This window comes from Trachemys scripta, chromosome 1 (assembly GCF_013100865.1).
Source record: "Trachemys scripta elegans isolate TJP31775 chromosome 1, CAS_Tse_1.0, whole genome shotgun sequence".
Lineage (NCBI taxonomy): Eukaryota > Metazoa > Chordata > Testudines > Emydidae > Trachemys > Trachemys scripta.
In genome coordinates, this window is record NC_048298.1 from 23341697 (window position 1) to 23364439 (window position 22743).

Sequence of the window (22743 nt, forward strand, 5' to 3'; positions counted from 1 at the left end):
AAATGGCACATGGATTCCTTCCAGCAACTAGTTCAGTACTCTTTGCAGTGCTGACAGAACCCTTGCTATGGCCACTCGACCAGTCCTCCCTCCTTTCTTCCAATTCTCTGTACAGCAGGATCTCTCAGCTTGTACTGCTCCCCATGCTGCACACAGAGCTGCACTAGCATGTCCATACCTGTTAAGGTTGGAGATTCAAAATTCCTGCAGTTTTATGCAAATAACCCAGTACCCTAATCTGCATGCTTGGTGAATATACATATCCTTAGATACATAAATGGCAGCATATTCCCTTAACACCAGATCTTAAGACTGACAAAGCTGCAACATGGAGGAACAAACTTTAGGAACTGCAACACTCCCGGGTGGTTTTGGCATCTTACCAGAGTTAACATCCAAGAGAGATGGGGGAGGGATAGTTCAGTGGTTTGAGCATTGGCCTCCTAAACCCAGGGTTATGATTTCCAATCCTTGAGGGGGCCACTTAGGGATCTGGGGCAAAATCAGTACTTGGTCCTTCTAGTGAAGGCTGGGGGCTGGACTCAATGACCTTTCAAGGTCCCTTCCAGTTCTAGGAGATAGGATATCTTTTAAAATTAAATAAAAGGAAACTCTGGTGGGTCTACCTGGCTGCTTTTGGTCCTCGACCCTATGGAAGGTTTCGGTTGGGTTGCTAGCCTGGTGCTGCTTGCTCTGGATCAGGAGGCAGATCTGTCTACGTACTGTAATCAGCTGTGAGATACTCTGCTTGGGCATGTGGCTCCTACCTGGGTGTCTAGTTCTGGCTACACCTTGCAGGGGAGGCTATAGATACCTCTGCACACTGCTCCCTGGTTGGGGGAGGGAAGAGGAGAATGGAAAGGAAGTAGCTTTTGGCTGCTATTCGGTTACTTCACAATCCCACATAGCCAGGGTCTGGAAAACATTTTTTTTTAAGCCCTATAAAAATCCACCCACCACCTGCTCATTTTTAAGCTTACACCACTCAAATATTTACAGGACTATAACAAGTGAAAGTTTAATACTAGAAGTTAAACTCTAATTTTAATCCATTAGTGAAGAAGTTTATTCTATAAAAAGAAAATGATGAGAATGCTAGAGTTTCTATTATGCCTACTAGAGAATAATAAGTGTCTAGAAATTCTAGATGGATGGGAATATGTACAGTCATTGGTAAACAACAAGAGGGGTAAAGCGAGCGTGCCGAATCCCCTGTCGCTGGATAGCCTATTAGTTTTTCAGCCTATGTGTTGCAAAAACCAAAAATTTCTTAGACAGTGTACCAATACCTACAGTCAGATACAAAAGCGTAGCAGGCCTAATCAGATTGGGAACTATCAGCGATTTTAACTTGTAGAATTGCAAGCTTTTATTATGGGAAGCATATATAGCTTTTTGCCTGAGGAATAAATATGCTTAAAACAAAAAACAAAAAAACACCACAGTAATAGTGTAATTCACTCTTTATTTCATGACCTTTGTCGTGTTTGGAATTCCCTCTCCCTCCTGGTTGAAGAAAGTAACAACCAATATGGGAAAAGCTGACCAAATTTTCCAAGAATGCACCAACACAAAACATGAAAACAGGATTTAAGAATAGCTGCTACAAGGCTACAAAAACTGAACCACACCATGTTGAACCACGTGGCTTCATAAAAAGAGCAGAACTTCATTAAGCTCTGCAAACCTGCTAGAAAAGCATGATTAGAATTTCTTAATTATACTTAAAAAAAAAAAAAAAAAAATCCACCCCCTTCCCCAGTGCCAAATCTAATCCTCAAAGGAGAACTATTTGTATGCAACTACGGGAGTTCCGTCAGTTCCCTGAGTTACTAAGGAGCAAAAAAGGTTTCGCTGGCTGGCAGAGCATTCTTTCCGCACGATTAGAACCTCATGCCACTCTCCAAAAACAGAAACATCACAATGAAACTCACAGCTAGGTTTTAATAAGCTAATTTCCATATAACCACCAATTTCATCTTAAAGAAAATGATTCAATGATGGAGAAAGATATCAGAGGACTTCATTTATCAGGGTTGTCATGCTGTTCATTTACAAGACTCAAGCACGGCAAGCTTCCCACTGACATTGCCCTCCCAGCATGCTTCATTCTGATATGGAAGAAATTAGGAACTTTTAGGAGTAACAGAGAAGTTTAGTCTCTATGGCCCATGCAGATCTCTGCTTATGTTGAATCTGCTAATTAGTGCAAATCTGTTAGTGAATTTGTCATGTCGGGGCTGGAACTGAGACCCACCAAACTCATCTTGTATAGAGATCACAAAACAGCCATTAAATGGGAGCAACTTTTAATCCAGGGGTCAGCAACCTCTGGCACGCGGCTGGCCAAGGTAAGCACCCTGGCGGGCCGGGCCAGTTTATTTACCTGCTGACGCGGCAGGTTCAGCCAATCATGGTCCCCATTGGCCGCAGTTCACAGTCCCAGGCCAATAGGGGCGGTGGGAAGCGGCGCGGGCAAGGGATGTGCTGGCCGCGGCTTCCTGCCGCCCCTATTGGCCTGGGATGGCAAACCGCGGCTAATGGGGGCCGCAATTGGCCGAACCTGCCGCGTCAGCAGGTAAATAAACTGGCCCGGCCCGCCAGGGTGCTTACCTTGGCCAGCCGCGTGTCAGAGGTTGCTGACCCCTGTTTTAATCCCTACTGAGGTAGGCTGGATTCATCTGATGATTTACCTGTGAAAGGCTTTGTAGCTCACTAGCAATGCCCTGAGGTATCCAGTCCCTCTAAAAGGAACCGCTCCCATTAACCACAATACAAAACACTAAAAATGCAACAAATATTTACGCAGCATCTAAGTTTGTATCTAAATATGATGGCTTTACACTTTAATTGTAACTTTTGAAATTATTTTAATTTCAAAGTCATCAAAACAATTTAGAAAGAACGCCGCCCTCTCCCCTCCCTCCCCCAAATGGGTCATAAGGAGGCTTTGAACCCAGTCTTCAGATCACCATTAGAAATCTCTTCTACATTATCAGAAATAACTGGAAGAAAACAGCCTTTTACCTCTATATGAAGCCCATGGAGGGAAACAAATGTAATCCAATGGCAAGTAAGAGTCAGTTATTTGTGAGACTGCATAAGATGTTGCAAAGTATGATGTATGGGGCATCTAAACTATGATAGCAGGGAGAAAATACTTGTTTCCTATTTAATAACACATGACAAAAGCAGATTTTCAGTTTTCAATTTGCAACATTTACACTGCCTCATTACAAACATCTGGAAAATGGGCTTTTAATTAAAATATGAAAAGTGCCACTAAAATTCAGCATTCACTAGAAATGTACAATTATTTTAGATATTAACACATTACTGATGAACACTGCTATTTCGTTTGAACCTACCTTTCTGCAATAATGTGACCTCACCATTCTCTTTCTTGATCTCATTCATTATTTTATGTTTCTTCTTTTCTTTCTGCTTCTCTCTGTCCCTCTCTTTAATTTTGTCTTTGATTTGATCTGAAAGGGAAACATTTTAAGACTGAGCAGGAACAGAAGAGTTTCACATGAAATTGTCACACATATATTCCATACTACACAAAGGGTCTAATCAGTTTGGGGAGGGAGTGTGAAAGGAAGAGATATTTAAATCACAGGACTTGGACAATCAAACATTTACAAGTATCTCATATCTGTTGTACAATATTGAACGTTTGTCCAGTTATGCTGAACTTCTGTTTTCTGGTTCTGTTGAACCAACTGTACACAACCTTTTATACACTCTGGTACTGTATCAGTGGTTAAAACAGTTTATGCATATTCATCACAAGTCAGTACTTCTGGCTATGTTTATTTTCATTGCAAGTAGATTTGATTTCTTGAAGTTCACAGGTTCATTAAATATTTTGTCTATTTCTTATCCTCCAAAGAAATCCGAAAGAAAAATTGGAATTTGCATTTTCCTACAGGCATGTCCACAACAGCAACTCTGCACCAAAACATCCTCTAAATATCCTAAACCTGAATACGCCGTGTTGCAAATGAAACTTCAAAGGATACTGGAAAGATTCGAGTTGGTTTTACATTTGTCACTACTGCTGACCTGTTTGAAACTAACACTCCAGCCAAATCTGGAGATGCAAGATCTTTTACATGGAATGCCCTGGTTGCAGTGTAGCATAATCAGCAATTAGAATTAGATATTAGTTTCAGATGGAAATGGAAGAGAAATATCAGGGCAGCTAGGCCTCTCCTTTTGCAATATTGTATTGGCACAACAAGAATTCTTTTTAAATTTTAAGCGTCCCAAGCATTAGGGCTTCCACCACTTTTCCACAACCTAATAATGCTTACCTGGAAGATTGTCTCAATATTCAGTTTTAGTTTTCCCTCTTTTAAATTCAGTCTGGGTTTTATCACCATTTGCCATGGCTCTGACTTCTGAAGACTGAGCCATATAAGTAAGTTTTTGCACTTCATTACATGGAACAGTAAGTACTGGATCCATAGGTGTATGCTCTTGAGGACTGGCTCTTTCAGCAGAGGCCAACTCTCAGGGCTAAGCATTTACGCTCAGTCAAATGCAATCTTTATTCCTCGAGGAATTCTGCATCACTGTGCATGTGCAGAATTCTCCCCCCGCAGAAAAGACAGACATTCTGCCCAAGAAGTGCTGCAGTTCCACCTTTTACCCACCAGAGTCTGCTGTGGTACCAGAACCACCGGCAGCATGAACGCAGCTGGCGGTTCTGGTACCACAGCGGACTCTGGTGGGAAAAGTTGGAACTGCCGTACCTCTTGGGCAGAATGTATTTTCAGGGGAAGGGAGGGAAAATGGGGAATTCTGTGCTTGTGCACAGAATTCCCTCAGGAGAAGTTGTTCATCACAGCACCCTGCCCACAGAGCCAGGTTAGGACAGACAGAGTGGGGCACACAGAGCTGCTGGGGATCACAGACTGGGGTTCAGAATGGCTGGGGTGGACAGACTGGGGTACAGGCTCAGGTGCTAGTGGGGTGACAGCATTGAGCCAGGGGTTGAATGGGAGTGGGGATGCAAGGCCACATGGGGATGGGGGGGGGAGGAGGAGGCTGCAGAGACCCCTGAGGATGGTGGGGGGGTTTGGAGACAGGGTAGATGTGTCTGATTGAATGGGAGAGGCTTGGGGTCAGCCAGGTACTGCATGGGGGAGGCTCCCCAACTCCTTAACAATACCGCCCATCCCCCCAAGAAACCTGTTCCGTACTTCTCAAACCCACATCCAACAACCCTTCAAGTTCACTCCAAGCTCCTTCCCTCTACCTCAGCTCCTCTGCTTCCCCTGACCCCCCCCCACCCAAGCCTCTGCATGGTTTCTGATGAGTGCAGGAAATACAGTTCTGTATTGTAATTTAAATGAATTACACAGTTCTATATTAATATGCCTAGTAAGGAATCTATTTGTCAAAAAAAAAAAAAAAAAAATTACCAGAATTTTTTTTGGTCTGTATTGTTACAGACATACTTGCTGACAGGTATTTTGAAATAAATGACCAAAATAATTGAAACTGGTATGATTATATTGTGTTATTTTGATAAATAAAATATGCTGAATTTTAAAATATTGTGCACAGAGTTTTTTGGTGCAGAATTTCCCCAGGAGTAAATCTTTGTGGATTCATAGTGACTGACACCATACCAGGCTTTTTAACCCCCTCAGTGAGGTCAGAGCTGAAGCTGCTGTCACCGCACTTAAGGAACCATGCATTTCAAAGCCAGAAGGTTTAGCCACTAATACTTCCTCAACAGCATAGCAAGGAGGCAATTCTAATAGTCCTTTCTGAGGGTGAGGGTAATGCACACAGAGCAAGTGAAAAAGTTACTTTCCATTAATACTCCTGAGGGTGTGCTGTGCCAAAAAATTAAAAATTCTGCACCAAAATATTTGTAAAAATTCCACAAATTTTATTTGTGAAATAAATGTGGAGGTTCTAGCCTAGCACTGGGGAGCATAGGCCACTGGCTGCACAGAGGTGGGAGATCACTGTGCAGCTCCCCCTGGGACACAGAGTCAGCAGTGAGCTGAACCAAACCCTGACAGTGCAAGAACTGGGCCTGCCCCAGAAACACCCCAGGGCCCTGCCTCTCTGTGCCAGGTGCATCAGGTGTGGGCAGGCAGGCTCAGCATGATAGGACCCAAGAGTGGAGGGGATTAGCGTGGGGGGATTCAGGTGGGAGTTGAGAGGGTTTTGTGTGGGGCAATCTGGGTGTAGGCAGCTCAGTGGGGGGGATCCAGGTGCGGGGGGAGGAGGTGAATCTGGATGCACAGGGGCTTGTTGGGGAGGGGTTCTTGGTGCAATGGTAATAGGAATCTGAAGGGGGTCCAGGTGAAGGTGGTTGGGGTTCAGTAGGAAACGCATCAGACCCTGAGCCTAAAAAAGAAAAAAAACTAATGCCTAATTAAAGACGTCAGCAGCACTGGAAGTGATCTAGTCCAGTAAATCCAATTCCAAGGACCTGGCAAGGTTCCTGATCCACCTGCTATCACAGTTGTAAGGAAATGAGGTAGTCTGTGTGCAATGTCCCTTTTACAGATGCACCCTTCAAATGTTCAGAACCACAAAGGTAGGGGCAGGGGACATGAAAGCACCAGTCCAAGTCCTCTGGCACATCAAGAATGGGTATGTGAAGAGGCCCCTTGAAAAAGTACCACATTTTAAAGTGGACTCACATGGAAACTAGTTTTGGAGATATTTTAGGCTGCATTCCATATTCAACATATTGAATTCAACAAATATGAAATTCAAAGGAATTTTGAGACTATGCCAAAATTGAGATATGGCCCACAGTTCACAATATTGTTATTTAAGTTGATTTAAAACTTTTAGAGAAACAAACTCAAGCACCATAGTACTTATGTAAAACAGCTATTAATCAAGACATGCATAACTCCTTCACCAAGATAAGACCCAATACACAGCAAATGACGTTTAAAAAAATAAAAGTAGAGCCATTAAATCTAAGATTATATTTAGTGGGTGCCCTCCTTTAAGCTTTTTTTTTTTTTTTTTTTTTTTTAAAAACCCTTTTGAAAAACAGAGCACTAGAGAACTGCTGAGATTATGTGGTTCCACTCAGAAAAAGAAAAAGAATAAAGGTTCTTGCTTATTCTTCCAAATTATAAAGAAATATAAGCTAATCATAAGAATCTTCTAGGATATATTTCAACCACATGTTGATAGGGTAATCTAAAAATATATTGGCATAAGTGGATCAAATTCTGGCTGAAAAATTCAAGGCCAACAGCAGGAACCCAAGAAAGACGTTAGCCAACCTTCTTCTGATTCACCTGGAAATCAGTGGAGACTGTTCTAGAAATCTTAAAAGTAGCCACAGATGGGTATTCTACCCTGAACTCAGAGGGTTCACAAACTGTGTTCCACAAACACATATGATTCATACTTTGCAAATGTATATGAAGTGAGGGTGCAGGGGGCTGACAGCAGTCTGTATATAGATTGTTGTCTGCATCTATAAAACCAGTGTTAGGAGCCTTTTGGTGCAGCTACATAACTTGACCTCTAATGTCAAAATAAACTTTCAATCATTTATTAAGCACCACAGATGTACACTATATACAGCATAGTTTAGCAGCAGAGAGATTACAGTCTGAAAGGATTTAAAATGTAAAAAATAGGACACAAATAAAAACCTATACCCAATCTTCTTTTAAGCAGTTTCTTGAAGGTGGAGATTGAGGGGGGTTGATATGTTAGTGAAGTAATATTAAGCAAGATATTTACAAGTTTTTTTGTTTTGTTTTAAAAGACATGCACCATACATTAAGGCTCAGAGTACATACTGTATAATCAACTCTCACACACACACACAACATAATTACATCTTGCAAAGGACAAACACCATTGTCCACAAAACCACCAAATCACCCTCTCCCCTCCCTACTTGAGAAAATAGCACTTGGACCATCCTGAATATCAGTAAGCTAGTGATTCATTAAATCTGAAGAGGGAGCAATCTCCAGAGCCAAAAACCCAACACCAGAAGTGTCCTGCCCCCACAATGCCATGAGTGAGTTAACACCTGAAGATTTAGTTCAAGCACCTGGGCTAACCTCAGCTGATCACAAAGAGAAAGTTTCAGATCGCAAATAACCTAACCAGGGTGGATTTAAAAAATAATGATTTTTTTGATAAAATCCTTTTTGAGGGAAAAGAACATTTATCTAAAGATAGTTTTAATTAAGATATCTTTGAGCTATAATGTATCTCATCATGGAATAGGGATTATAAAAATTCTATAGTATGAGACAATATATTCATGTAATGTTTAAGAAAAGTTTTGTAAATGAGTTACAATAGTTCATGGATTAGGGACCCAATCTTATGGTGTTTCAGGGCTTCTGTATAGATTAATCTTTCTATCTACGCAATGGGACTCAGTGCTCAGTCTAGAAGATACTATCAGAGATGCTTAGTTTTGCAGTTCTTAAACTGTGAATTTGTGTCTCCAGAGAGAATATGCTTGTTAACAGCAAAAATGTGTTTCAATAAATATATAGAGGTGAGAAATAACAGACCTCAACCCTATTGTCCCTCTGCAAATTTGTGTACACAGAGTCAATCCCTTACCTCTTACTAAAAGTGCAAATTTTCAAAAAGTTCAATGAATATAAATTGTTGTGGGCGGAATAGATCTCTCCAGACTTCTTCTCCTTGTCCAGAAATGTGAGAAGGGAGGGACAGGCAGTAGAAACAAAAATGAAATTGTTTAAGCAGCATATTCCAGAAGTCTTGACGTCTTTCTGAGTGTAGCCTTCATTGATTTGAGATCTACCATACTATTCTCTCACTAGAAGGGAAAACCTATAATGGCAGCAGGCCATAAGAGAGACCCAATTTGGGAATATTTTGATGAAGTTCCTCTACCTGTGGGTAAGACAGGCATGCATGCAAAATGCAAACAGTGCAACAAAGAAATGCAAGGCCTGGTTGCCCGAATGAAACATCACCACAAGAAGTGTTCCTTCTCAGGAGGAAGCTGCGTTGAAGATGATGAAAGGCACATGTCTGAACATGCAGGATCTTCAGATTGGCAAACTTTATTTCATACTTCTTTCTTAAGGACTGCTGGTCTTCCTTTTGGATTATTCTTGAATTCTCATGTTTCAGCAAAAAATATAGTTGTTACTCTATGGTACTATCATTTCAGATGCAGTTGTGATAAAAAATAAATAGCTGAAATAAGCTGATCTTCATTTTACAATTTCCCCTTTAAAACAGTACCGAGTGTCAGTGAATGGAAGGAATAATACTAAATGAGCAGTATGGTAATAATAATTAATAACTGCATTGACTTTTGTTTAGGAGAATCCATCCTCAACCTACAGCATTCTGAAGACTATCCACCTTCAAGATCACCACCATTTTCTATAGTTTCAAAGTTATCTGCCAATGATAGTGTTTCAGGTCACATCATGTATGTCACATGACCACAGTATATCACCTGAAGCAAAAAGAAGAAAAAAAATCTCCATCATCCAGAAACAACCATACATAAATTTGGGATAAGAACCAGCAGATTACAAAGAGAGGTAATTGATGAAAAAATTGCCCGGTTTGCTTATGCAACAAACTCTCCTTTCTGTATGATTGAGAACCCACACTTCATTAACATGGTTCAGTTATTAAGACCAGGATACTGTCCACCCAACAGAGCAGATGTCACAGGCAAATTGCTGGATAAAGTGTATGAAAGAGAAATTAAGCAGTGTGCAAGATGTCTAGAGGGTGAAATTGTTAACCCGAGTCTTGATGGGTGGAGCAAGGTCAACAATTATCCTGTTATATGTGCTTGTGCGACAACAGAAGAGAATGTCTTCCTTACAGAAACAATTGATACATCATAAAATGCACACACAGCAGCATACTTACAAGAAGTAGCAGTAAAAGCTATAACAAACTGAAAAAAAAAATTTAAATGTCTAGCACACAACTTGGTCACAGACAATGCTGCAAATGTATCCAAGATGAGAAGAAATTTAGAAGCGAGTCCCAAGCTAATGACATATGGTTGAGGTGCATCAAATGAGCACTTCCTAGCCAAAGACTTCAGTGGGGCTTAGAGAGACTATTTTTGAACATTTAAAAAAAAAAAAAAAAAAATGTAAAATATGCATCTCGTATATGCCACAACACCCTGGCTATAAAGGTTTCAGTTGTATTAGTTTGGAGGAGCTGCATAACACTTGCACGATCACCACTTTTGAAGAATGCAGGCGTTTCAAATTCATGTTGATACAGGCTTCATACTATGTTTAACATTCTCTATTTTATATACTATCTAAACACTACACCTACCACTGAAATCCAATCAACTAGAACAAGAAATGATGACTGTTTAACAGCATACTCTGCTGTTAGATCAACACAAAGAATCCCACTGCAAGGAAATCTTCATTCCCACCCCAAGATACAAACCGAGGAATATTTACTGAACTCAGAATGAAATGAGAAATGCAGAGTCCCTCTCCAAATCAGACAGGCTTGCTTTTATTTCAAGGGGTGGGGAGAGGGAAGGGAAGAGATGGGTGTGGGCTTTGTGTTTTTTTCTTTTGTTTGTTTGTTTGTTAAGATAGGGAATGGGTAAGTCTCATTTGTACAATAAACAGCCTTTCGAATTTAATTACTGCATTTTCCAGTATTAATATCTACTAACCAGGTATATCTTGCTGTTATCAACAATTTTCTAATTTTGCCTTCCAGCAACGTGAAATCTGAGGGAAGGACAATCCTGTTCAGAATTACCAAATTTAGCCTAAGGTCTATTGGGGGCTTTCTATACATATAGTGTTTTAAAATGAATGATCATAAAACAAGTCAGTCAGATTATTCCCAGTTTTGGAAGCAGAATACATGCAATGGTAGCAGCCACATTTTGAATATCGTATCCCTAAGCCTATGAAGATGCAAGAGAGGTTTAACCAGTCTGGTTTAGAACTGGAAGCAACAAGCTTTAGGACCTTGTAGAATGTCAAAGGCTGTAGCTCAGGGGTTCTCAAACTGGGGGTCAGAACCCCTCAGGGGATTGTGAGGTTATTACATGGGGGGATCACGAGCTGTCAGCCTCCACCCCAAACCCCGCTTTGCCTCCTGCATTTATAATAGTGTTATAAATTAAAAACACTTTTAAATATATTTAAGGGGGTTCACACTGAGGCTTGCTATGTGAAAGGGGTCAACTGTACAAAAGTTTGAGAACCACTGCTGTAGCTGCTTTGCATTAGATTTCCAGATAGTAACCCACATCAGTAGTCAATCACAAATGACATTCCAAGTGTTCTTCCTCTGCCTCCTCCCTTTGATTTAAAAAGAACTGTCATAAGGCAAAAAATATTTACAAATTACTGTTAAAGGATAGTCAATGTTGCTAATACTGACTGTGCTACACTTAGAAAAAAATTAAGAAGAGTGAATGTAGAATATTGGTCTTCGTCTGCCCCTCCTCATTTTAATACTAATACTTTTTAAAAGTGAAATCTCAACCAAATAAGTGGATTTCAAATGGATATTTATGTAGATACAGAGGAATGTTTAACAGTTTATGAACACTACTTCATAGGTTGTGACACCTGCATATCTGAAGTGCAGGCAAACACACAAGAGCAGGCCTCCTAGACTTGTGTGCAAACAAAACACAGCATTTCTGGAATACAGAAAGAGTTATTTTCTTCTTATTCAAACAGCCAGAAAGATTTGGCTGGTGTCCCTTTAAGCAGGGAAGAACAAAATCCTGAAAGAACAGAACTTGGAATCGGAAACGTTATTCCAGAAATCTCCTTTCCAATGGAGAGAAGGAAATTTTCCCTCGTGAACGGCAAAGAAAGACTTCCTTACATTTCTGTAAGTTTCTGAAGAATTTAAGTTTTCATCTAAAAGATATTAGGGTTTAGTCTTCATGGTTCCAAAGAAGGCCTTCTAAACATATTCAAAAAACCAAAACTGCATTTGTATATGCAGGAAACAGCCTAAAGAGAGGTATGAATTTACAAATGTAAGGCCCCAAACCCAGCCTGAGCACTAGGGAGTTCTGCCAAGGATTGGAAGAGGAGGAAAACAGGACATTGCATCAGCACAGCAAACAAGGCCACCAACTCCAGTTTTGGGGCTAAGGACTATGCCACTTGTATCTTAACTATGTGCAGAAGAATGATCAGTTATTCTGTAGAGCAGCAATCAACCTCAGCCCAAGTTTCTGCTGCACAATAGCATGCAGAGCTGGATTCTAATGTGCATTTCTATATATGCTCTCCATGTCCTGTCCCCTCACAAAATAAAACCTGTAAGAATATTCTGTGGGAACAAAATAGGAACAGGATTTGCCCTCAAGAGAAGTATAAACTCCCTCAATTTTTCTCAGCAAGTGAAGCTTCTCTCAGTTTTAGTTTTATAGTTCAAAACTAAACTTCTGTATGTCTGGAACTTCCAAGAGAATTCCACCATCTCCACCACTGCCCTCACACTTCATGTGCACTTAAATATATCCTATTGATCACTACTGCTCAATCTAATGAGATACTGGATGACTTGTAAGAAAGCTGATCAGAAGCTTCCAAAAAGTTTATAATGATAGCTGGAATGGAAAAGTCTGAGGAAGTTCCTACTGTCTATGTTCTGAAAGTGAAATAAGACCACCAATTCCTACTTCACTGAAGAAAGAAAAGGGGAGTGAGGAAGTGTTCACATGAAGCATCATATAGAATATGAAGGAAACGAAAGCAAACCGAATAAAGGGAAAGGGTTAAATTAAAAAAAAAAAAGTAGAAGAGAGGCATGCTCCCAATTCCACTAAGTGTGAAAAAGATAAAGATATATTTTCCTAAAGTCAGTGGGAAAGTCTGAATATCAAGCAGGATCCCCAGCAGATGTAAAGTGAAGTAATGCAACTCCAACAATTTCCATTTTTCTATTTCTGTTGGGGAAGCCCACTAAAAAAGTTAAGCCTACCAAAAATTCTGAGAGAGCTGGAATAGCAGAAGTAGGGAATGAAGAACTGCCACATGACCAAGGAAGTGCTGTGGAAGGACTCCACCTACCCTGCCGGGGACAGCAGAAGCAGACGGTCTCTTTCCACTACAAAAACAAAAACAGAGTTGGTTCTTTATTTACCTGCTGTCTTCTAATGGATCCTAATTAGTTTCTTTATAATGTTTTGCCAATTTGCAGCAAAAAAGAAAAATTACTTCACTGGACTCCTGTAACAGTGATTCAGTACCTTTACTATAATTCTGAACAGTAACCCTGCCTATCAAAAGTTATTAAATTTCTCTTTTTAGAATTATGTCAGGTAATGTCAGCCCTGTCATGCTTACTTAAACCAACAGAGGGCTGCTAGAACCCTAAACTTTAAATTTAAAACATTATTCCCTAGCCCTTTTCCTCAGAGACTGATCAGAATGTAGCCCAGTCATTAAGAGGTGCACAACTGGAATTTTTTTCTCCATAAAGAGACTTCAGAACTTCATAAGGCTCATCTTGAGAACCAAGAGGCCACCTAAAACTTGTTGGAGGTTCTCCCATCCTGTGGGCTTAAAGAAATCTTTAAACAAAAATCCAACCCCTCATAGCACGCACATGTAGTGCGCATACTGCCAAAGGCCTTGTTATCCCATGTATTTTATAGTTCCGCTGCCGCTCCTTGGTTTTGCTCTGGCACGGAGATATGTCCTAGGAGTAACCCACTTCCTTCATTTAGTACACCTTAGCATTCCACTAAGAAGTGGGCTGTAGTCCACGAAAGCTTATGCTCTAATAAATTTGTTAGTCTCTAAGGTGCCACAAGTACTCCTGTTCTTCTCTTAGCATTCCAGTGACCGTTGGGGAGATGAGATTGGATGTGCCCTCTCTCCACATGGCAAAACTCAGTCCAAGGACCTCTTTACAGGACCATGTGGAAGCAGCGGGGACTACAACTGCCTCAGACCTTGCAATGAGTCTGAATCACAAAGAGACAACATGGGCATATGCCAGAACAACAAATTTGAGGGTGTGGGTAGGAGGCAAAGACACAGGATATCTTATCTAGGGGACCCTGACTCTGGAGCTGTGGCGTGTGCATAATTAACCAGACAAGTCATTTCAGCAGTGACCAATTGCAGCATGGGATAGCCATTGGAAAAAAATAATTGAATTGAACTACTTATATCAGAATGACAATGCATCCACATGGAGCTTACACCAACTGAATTCCAACAAAACTGAGTTAAGTCAATTCTGAAGTGGCTTAATAATTTAGTTAGCAAGATAAGCAGACAGAAGCTCATCTGTGTGTGAACACAAGGCAGATTGTGCTGGAAAAAGAAAAGTGCAACTTCCTTGTGTGCACAAATCTCAAAGACGGGAACAGTGCCCATCTACCTCTTTCCTCCACTTCCTTGTTCTGACTGTCTCCCCCTCAAAGGTTATAGAAGCAGGGATCCCCTTCCTATGACATTAGGAGATCTGTAGAAGGGAAGGGAGAGAAGGAGGCCTATTGGAGGGTGAAGAAATCATTTTCTTTTCTGTGGATTTAAGAACCACCACACTCACACTAGGTTCAGCAGTAGAGGAATAGGTATAGGAAGGAAAAGTGTTTTATGCATGTCACTTGCTATTTTTGAAGAGTTCAGATACCATTTTCTACTCTAAGGTTAAAAAAACTTAAAAAAAAACCAAGACAAATGTATTCCCACTTTTATTCACCCAATTAATAACTCAAATAGCTTAGTGCAACATAATATGGTCAGTGCTAGTAGAACAGAAGACCAGGACTTATTTTACATTTTCATTTTATAGTCCCTTACTTTGCTGCCTCTAATTTCCCCAATTTTATGCAACAGTCTTGGACAAATTAATACGCAATTTAACAGTTCATTCAACAGGAGGATCTCAAAAAAAAAAAAAAAAAATCAATTAAGCCTCATATCAAGGTGCTGAGGAAATACTATCCCCGTTTCAAGAATGAGGAAACGGACAGATTAAAAGATTTGCCCAAGATAACACAGAGCCCCTTGTATATCTGGATACAGAATCTGAATCTCCTAATTCCCAGACCTGTGATTTAGACACATCACAATCCATCTCCTTAAAATACATTCTTTTGCTGCATATTCACATTGTCAGTCTTGTTATTACTGACCCAAGACTTGTTAATGACGACCTCTGTGTTTGGAAATTGATATACTTATCGAGTGACACACACTCAGCTTTATATACTGGCCCTGCGTTATATAAATCGTTTAAAAATGTTTAACAGCTATAATCAGTAGGGGTATGCTACAGGCCCCAGCTGCCTTAAAGAACAAAGAACATAAGAAAGAAATATCCAAATTGTAAAACCATATTACACCACTTACTGTAACCTTGTAATCCGCTCTTCCTACCGCCTAAGGATGAAATGGAGAGAGAGTGAAGGGAAATTCAATTGAGAACGAATGTATGTCACTTGCACAGTAAGCAAACATTTCATATAATATGTTACAAAAAAAAAAAAAAAAAAAGAATGGATTGATAGCAGCCAGGGTCACAGGGAAACAGAAAGCAGTAGAAAGTAGTGTATTAGAGAAGACAACATTCAGAAGAAAAGGTAGGCTGCTTTTCTTAACTGTAGAAGGAAGTCTACTGTAAATCTGAATAAAGCTACAGAAAAATGCATGTGTCTTCTGAAGGTAACCTTTTCTGCTACAGGTCTCAATTTTTTTTTTAAATGAAAGACAGTTGCATCATTTTGACATCTTGTTTATGTTTAATAACATGGCATTCTGCTGCAGAATCCTGTGCTCTTTAGCTACTACAAGATTTTCTGAATGAGAATCATGTCATGCTTGGTCATGGAATTTAATCATCTAAATTTTATCTCTATACCTGTGTTATATTGCTTTAGGTTGATAAGTTTTCAGTTTTGTTCAGAAGAAACTGAGGATGGTCATTCTATGCTTTTACGCAGCAATACATTACTTACCACAGGGTGCATGACATAATTCTAATCCTGGGGGAATTCTGCACAAAAAAAACTGCACAGTATTTTTGAGTTCTGCAAAATTATGCATATTTTATTTATCAAAAAACACTATATAATCATACCAGTTTCAATTATTTTGGTAGTTTATTTCAAAATATCTGTCAGCAACTATGTCTATAACAAAACAAACAACAAAAATCACCCCAGAGTAAAGAGTTAATTAAATAAAACCCTACGACAACCCAGTTTCTGTTCCTCTAACCCCTCTCCTCTCCCCGTGAGCCCAGCTGCTGGCCCCCCTCAGCCCAGACATCCATACCAGCCCCCCCGCCCAGAAACCTGCGACCCATCCTCCCCAGAGCCCAGCTGGGGAGGCGCCTTCCAGAGCCCAGGAATCCAGAGGGAAAAACAACCTGGGTCTCAGGCTTGTACAGAGTTTCCTGCAAGCCAACTCCTTCCTTCAGAGTCTGCTGGGAACTGCAGCTCCTCAGAACTTTCAGCTCTTCCTTCCCCTCCCCCAGGCTGCATCTTCTATTTGCGAGCTAGGAAGCTGGACTCTGTCGGGACCAGTAGCCCCTAGTGGCAGCCAGCAGCTCTGCAGCACCAATTCTGTGGGGGGAAAGGAAGTTCTGTACACAACATGAATTCTGCACAAATTGTGCAGTGGCACAGATTTCCCCCAGGGGTATGTACTCCGATTATGTGGAATCTAAGCTCTTTAAAAAAAAAAAAAAAAAAGTTTCTCACTCTCATGGCTGCAGAGAACCTTCCAAAAAATGAACAGAGTTTAAATCGAAGTTATGATGTTCAAGTGTCAACATTAGAGACCATCATGTTGATGGCACTGCCAAGTCAACATTATCCAATCATTCTGGTGGACGGAACAGGTTAGGAGGGAGAAAAGCCCTCAAGGAGCAGGAACTGGGAGCTGCTGCAGAAAAGAAAATACAGAAATAAGAGTTTAGATACTACATAAATACTCGATAGTCCCCTTGATGTCTGTGGGAATTGCCTACTATCATTAGTGTCATTGTGGAAGGAAGGAAGGATGCCATTTTGAATTTATACCTGGGCACTCAGACCATAATTAAACATGGGATCTGCCCCTCTCATCCAAATGAGCTTCACATCCTTGGTCTACAAGATTTAATTTCTTTGCATTACTCAGGAAGAGAAGGTTCCTCAGTAATGAGCTCAACTACCAAAGGAGGATACCCAGTAAGTGAACAAAAATCAACCGCCCTGACCGATTAAAGATTTAAGTACAATCATCTGAAACAGAAGGAGAAAACCCCACTTCCTTTCTCCCCTCCAAAACATTATTCTCTAGCCATCAAACAACAAATTAGGACTATGGAGATGCCACTGCAAATCATTCTCCCTGTCTGTTGGCAAAGACAACTTTTCTTGACAATTGCGACAAGGTGAAGTTTTTTCACATGCTCCTAAACTCATGCCAATTATAAAGATCGGAAGACTTGCTTCTGAAATGTATTTGAGACATTTAGATTGTTAGTACTGCACTAAATTACATTAATAATATTTTTATAAAAACAAAGCCCAAGGACTCTATTTGTCTGTTTCTCAGCCAACTGCTATTTCTCATTTCAGCAACACAACAGCTGAAAGCAGAGTTCAGTACCATTAACAAAAAGACTAGCTGATACACAGACCTGTTTAAAAAGTGCTGGAAATGGGAAGAGACTAAGGTATCTTCTATTACCCTGCCAGTTCAGGATTATTCCCTAAGGTACATTCCCTAAGGTGCCTTTTCCAACCTAATTTTAAGCATCTAAAAACAGGACCATCACAATGTGTCTCAGAAGACTGTTTCCACAGCCTACTATGTATGTCAGGACTTAATTATATACAACAGTGGTTCTCAACCAGGGGTACGCATACCCTTGAGGATACACAGAGGTCTTCCAGGGGATACATCAACTCATCTAGATATTTGCCTAGTTTTATAACAGGCTACATAAAAATCATTAACCAAGTCAGTATGAACTAAAATTTCATACAATGGCTTGTTTATACTGCTCTATATACACACTATACACTGAAATGCAAGTACAATATTTATATTCCAATTGATTTTATAATTATATGCTAAAAATGAGAATGTAACCAATTTTTAGTAATAGAGTGCTGTGATGCTTATAAAATCAGACATAAAAATACAAAGTAAGTAGTTAAGTGAGATGAAACCTGGGGTACACAAGACAAATCAGACTCCTGAAAGGGTACAGTAGTCTGGAAATGTTGGGAACCACTGGTATACAGGTAACAGTTTCCCCTTTTTAAATTTAGTTTCATGATTCCTAGTTATAATAGGAATTTGCTACGACACCCAGAAAACTCAAGACTTGGAAAGCATGGTAGACATCCCACCAGGAAGAGTTTATCCCCATCCCTAAAACAACCAGGGCATGAAGAATATCTCTCTACCACTATATCATTCCCCCTCAGTCTCTTCTAGGATCTCCTCTCCCTTGAATAATTCCAGGACATACCTCTGCTAATTCTCATAGCTTTCCTCAAGCAAATGTGAAATTTATTGTTTCAATACTGCCTGTGTTCTGAATACCAATTATGAAAAAGTGACCGACCTTGTAAATTTCATGATGCTGCTCATCATTTTCCCAGCAGTAAAAGCAGGGGGACTGTCTGGCTGCAGACTCAGGATGATGATGATACTGCATCAGCTTATGTTAAGTTCACATTTAGAAAGTTATAATTACAGTCAAAAGAGCAAGATTAAAAACCACCACAGAATGCTATGGAAAATTGATGTTGTGTGGCCCTCATTTGCTTTGAAAAGTTTTACCCATTAGGGTGCATGGATTTTTCAAGCAGTAATTGAAAGTTTAGGACAAAATGTTCACAAGGCTTTACAGCTAAAATCTCAAGTACTTTTGCCTGTCCATATACTATCTCTGTTTGTCATTTCCCAGAGAAAAGCCTGTTGTAGAACCTTTAATAAAAGGGCCAACCACTATTTTCAAGAGGGCCCAGCTTCATGTGACAATCATTTTTATCACACAGTATCTTTTAAAGATTTAGAGACATTTTATCTAGCTATTGTAACATTGTTTGCACAGATGCATTTATATGTTTGGGACACATTGAGACAATATAACACTCAATGAAGAAGAGATTTTTTCCAGAACTTTGTAGCAAACATACTGCTGGGTAGCTCTTAGTACCCATTTTCCTAGCAGGCAGGAAGACTTCATCCCTATTAGACAGATATATGGAGAATTACCTTTAAAAAAGATAAGTATTTTTAGTGAGACTTGTGGAAGAAAATATTTTCATAATTAGTCTTAAGTATTTTACTTGTTCAACTATTGTGTCTCTGGCTTGTCGATTTAAATACCAGAAACGTCTAGTGGGATTGGGGTCTTAAATACAAAGACATATGCACGTATTTAACTTTAAGCTTGCGAATAATATACAGAACTATTCATAACACAAAGCATGTCCTTAAAGTCTTTACTGGATCAAGGTTTAACATTAATGACTAAAAATATGAATAGAAAGAACCTAATTATTAAAACAAGCTAAGTTTTAACTAAAATGGCCACTAGCCTAAGATAGTTCTAAGCATCAGGAATTGTTTTAAGTTCTTCTCATCGTACATAGGAAGAGGGGCTTGTAGACCCTAAAGTTGCGTGATGATTTTGGTCAAACATAAAAAAGCCAACACATTATCTACCACTCCTCCAGGGGAAAGTACAAGCTCTCTGTAGTTAGGTTCACCCACTTAAGTCAGCCCAAAACACCTTCAGTTTCTTCTGAGCCCTCCTAAGTACTTCTCAGAAGTTTTACCCTGATGATCCTCAGGAAAGGATTCTGAATAGACACTCAGATGGGGTGTTCAGTGGCCACCTCGCTAGAGTCTAGAAGCATGTTGTTCTCTGCCACTGCATGGCACACCCCATCAAAAATTAATAGCCTGGAAAAAAAAAAAAAAAAAACACCAGGGTCTCATATCTGTTACAGGAAAGCGTTTGCAGCTTACACTTTCTCGGAATATTAATTATTTCCACAGCAATGGCAAGAAGAGTTTCATTTGATGAACTGAATCAGACCACTAGCCATCCTTATTTCCCTAATAGGTATGAAAACCTAAGGCCTCTGGCAGCTTCCAGCTGACGCCATCGCTAATTCCACACCCCCTTTTTTGACAGGATCCGCCAGACCGAGCTGTTGCTGCCGCCTTCTCTAGGAAACCTACACAACAGCAACTGTCTCTCCCAACGTGCACTCCAAGCCTAGGTATCCCCGGCCCCTTCCGTTGTCGGGGTGGACGCGGGCACACTCCCTTAGAAACACCCTTCATACACCAACGTATTCACTGGGGGGAGGGGGAGGAAGAGAGGCAGCCATTCCGATCAAAGAGTAACTCAACATTACAACCATTTCCTGCTCCCAGCCCAGCAGCTTCAGGGAGACCCAAAGCCCCGTACCCGTGAAACCCCCACCTGCCAGCCACGCCCTCCCCCCCGCGGTGCTGCCCCCTTCCTGTCTCCTCCAGGCCCTGCCACATCCCCCCTCTGATTGCTCCCCCAGCCCCTCCCATCACCTCCTCCTCAGCCACCCTCCCTCCAAGGCCTCCATTGAAACCGGCGGCTGCTCAGGTGTCCCAGCCCGGGGCGAGGGGGAGGGGGGATTGAGGGTTCAGTCACCCGGCGCCACGGAGCGCAGCCCCGGGCACCCACCTTTCTGCAACAGCAGCTTCACCTCGCCGTTCTCCTCCCGGCCGGCCGCGCTCAGCCCGCCTCCCGCCGCCAGGGCCCCGTGCTTCCGCTTCTCCTTGTCCCGCTTCTCCTTGGGCCTCTTGGGTTTGCTGCTGCCACCGCCACCCGCGCGGGCGGCCGGGTCCAGGCGATGCCTGTGGTGGCGGTGCTGGTGCTGCTGGTGGGAGGGGGCCGGCAGCAACACGGCGGGCGGCAACAGCTTGCCGTGCAGTTGCGAGGGGAAAGCGAAGCCTCCGCCGCCCCCGGGTGGGCCGGCAGGGAGCGCCGCGAAGCCCCAGGCGGTGGGGCCGCCGTAGCCCGACGCTGGTGGTGGTGGTGGCGGCGGCTGCCTATTACTCCCGCCACCACCGCCCCCTTCGCCGTTGACGCGCTTGGGGCCCTTCAGGCCCTTCTCGTCAGCTCCCTTCAGCCTCTTGGCGGCCGGCTGGGGCCCCCGGGAAGCCTTAGTGGCCGGAGGCGGCCTGGCGCCGAACGCCTCCTGCTCCGGCGGCGCCGCGCCGCGAACGGGACTGGGAGACTCCGCCATTTTGCGCTCCTGCTTCTATTTACTCTCCGCTCGGATCAACCGATAGCACCGGGAGGGGCGGGGAGCAGGGCCGCGGCGCCATGGTCTCGCCCAATGGGAGGGGGAGGCGCCGGAGAGACAACGCGCCCAGCCAATCGCAGGGGAGAGGGGCGAGCTCAGAGGGGGCTAGGGAAGGCGGGCTCGGCTGAGTGCGCAGTTGGTGGGTGAGGGGTGGCAGGGCTGCTGTCATGGGCAGCTCAGCTGCTCCGGGGGCGGAGACACTTGAAGCGGGAGTAGGCAGGAAGGGGAGCGCGCGGCAGCCTGAGGGGCAGGCAGGGCGCGGGAGGTGGCTGGGCCACGCCTGTCATTTTACCACGCGGGGACGCTGGGAGCTGGAGCACCGCGCCTCTCCCTGGCGCAGGGCTGGGGCCCCTAGAGCACCACAGACGCCGGCCTCGGGTGCAACCAGAGTGCACGGGCACACGGTGGGAGGCCGGCCGCGGCAGCAGCGTCCCAGACTGCACTGACTGGATCACTAAAGTATAGAGAAAATAAGCTTTTGTGGAACTCTGAATGTTAAAATAAACTAACAATATGCCTGGTCTCCTGATATCTTTGCAGAGTACAGTACTACCTCTAAGAGCTGGCTGGAGGGCCGAAGAAGGAAACTATGTGCTGTGATCACAGGTCTAGTCCTTGTGTCCACACATAAAACTTGCACCAGTTTATCTAAAAGTGTGGGTTTCTTTTACACCACTTCATGTACAATGGAGCAAGCCTGTTGGTAGACCATCTTATTTCAATTTCAGACCTGCTAAGTTTCCTACTTTAGCAAGGTTTCAGAGTAGCAGCCGTGTTAGTCTGTATCCGCAAATAGAACAGGAGTACTTGTGGCACCTTAGAGACTAACAAATTTATTAGAGCATAAGCTTTCGTGGACTACAGCCCACTTCTTCGGATGCATAGAATGGAACATATATTGAGGATATATATATATACACACACATACAGAGAGCATGAACAGGTGGGAGTTGTCTTACCAACTCTGAGAGGCCAATTAATTAAGAGAAAAAAACTTTTGAAGTGATAATCAAGATAGCCCAGTACAGACAGTTTGATAAGAAGTGTGAAAATACTTACAAGGGGAGAAAGATTCAAAATACCAGGAGTTGGTAGGAGGGGGGATGGTTAATTTCTCCTTGTTTTAAGATCCAAGGGGTTTGGATCTGTATTCACCAGGGAATTGGTGAAGAGTCTCTCAAGGCTACGCAGGGAAGGGAATTAGCATTTCGGGAGTGGTGGCAGCGGACCAGATCTAAGCTGGTAGTTAAGCTTAGAAGTTTTCATGCAGGCCCCCACATTTGTACCCTAAAGTTCAAAGTGGGGAAGCAGCCTTGACAAGTTTGCCAATAATTACCTTGCCAAAAAATAGCCAATAATTATCTTGCAACAAGAGGGATCCATACTAGCTACTTAACTTAAGAAAACTTCTAAGCTTAACTACCAGCTTAGATCTG

General features: G+C 42.1%; 1 protein-coding gene across 4 annotated transcripts in view; it reads right to left on the reverse strand.

Annotated features, from left to right (window-relative positions):
* Positions 1 to 21299, reverse strand: part of RSBN1L (round spermatid basic protein 1 like) — an 89240-nt gene extending 67941 nt beyond the window's left edge. For 3 of the 4 annotated variants that reach the window (XM_034765902.1, XM_034765911.1, XM_034765893.1), the window contains exons 1-2: positions 20683 to 21295; positions 3369 to 3485 (exon numbers count right to left, since the gene is read on the reverse strand). In XM_034765902.1, coding sequence (XP_034621793.1) covers positions 3369 to 3485; positions 20683 to 21247 — 682 coding nt within the window. In that variant the 5' untranslated portion in view covers positions 21248 to 21295. Of the gene's footprint in view, positions 1 to 3368; positions 3486 to 20682 lie in introns of all 4 variants that reach the window. The other variant, XR_004645172.1, reaches the window with a different exon arrangement.
* Positions 21300 to 22743: the final 1444 nt, after the last annotated feature.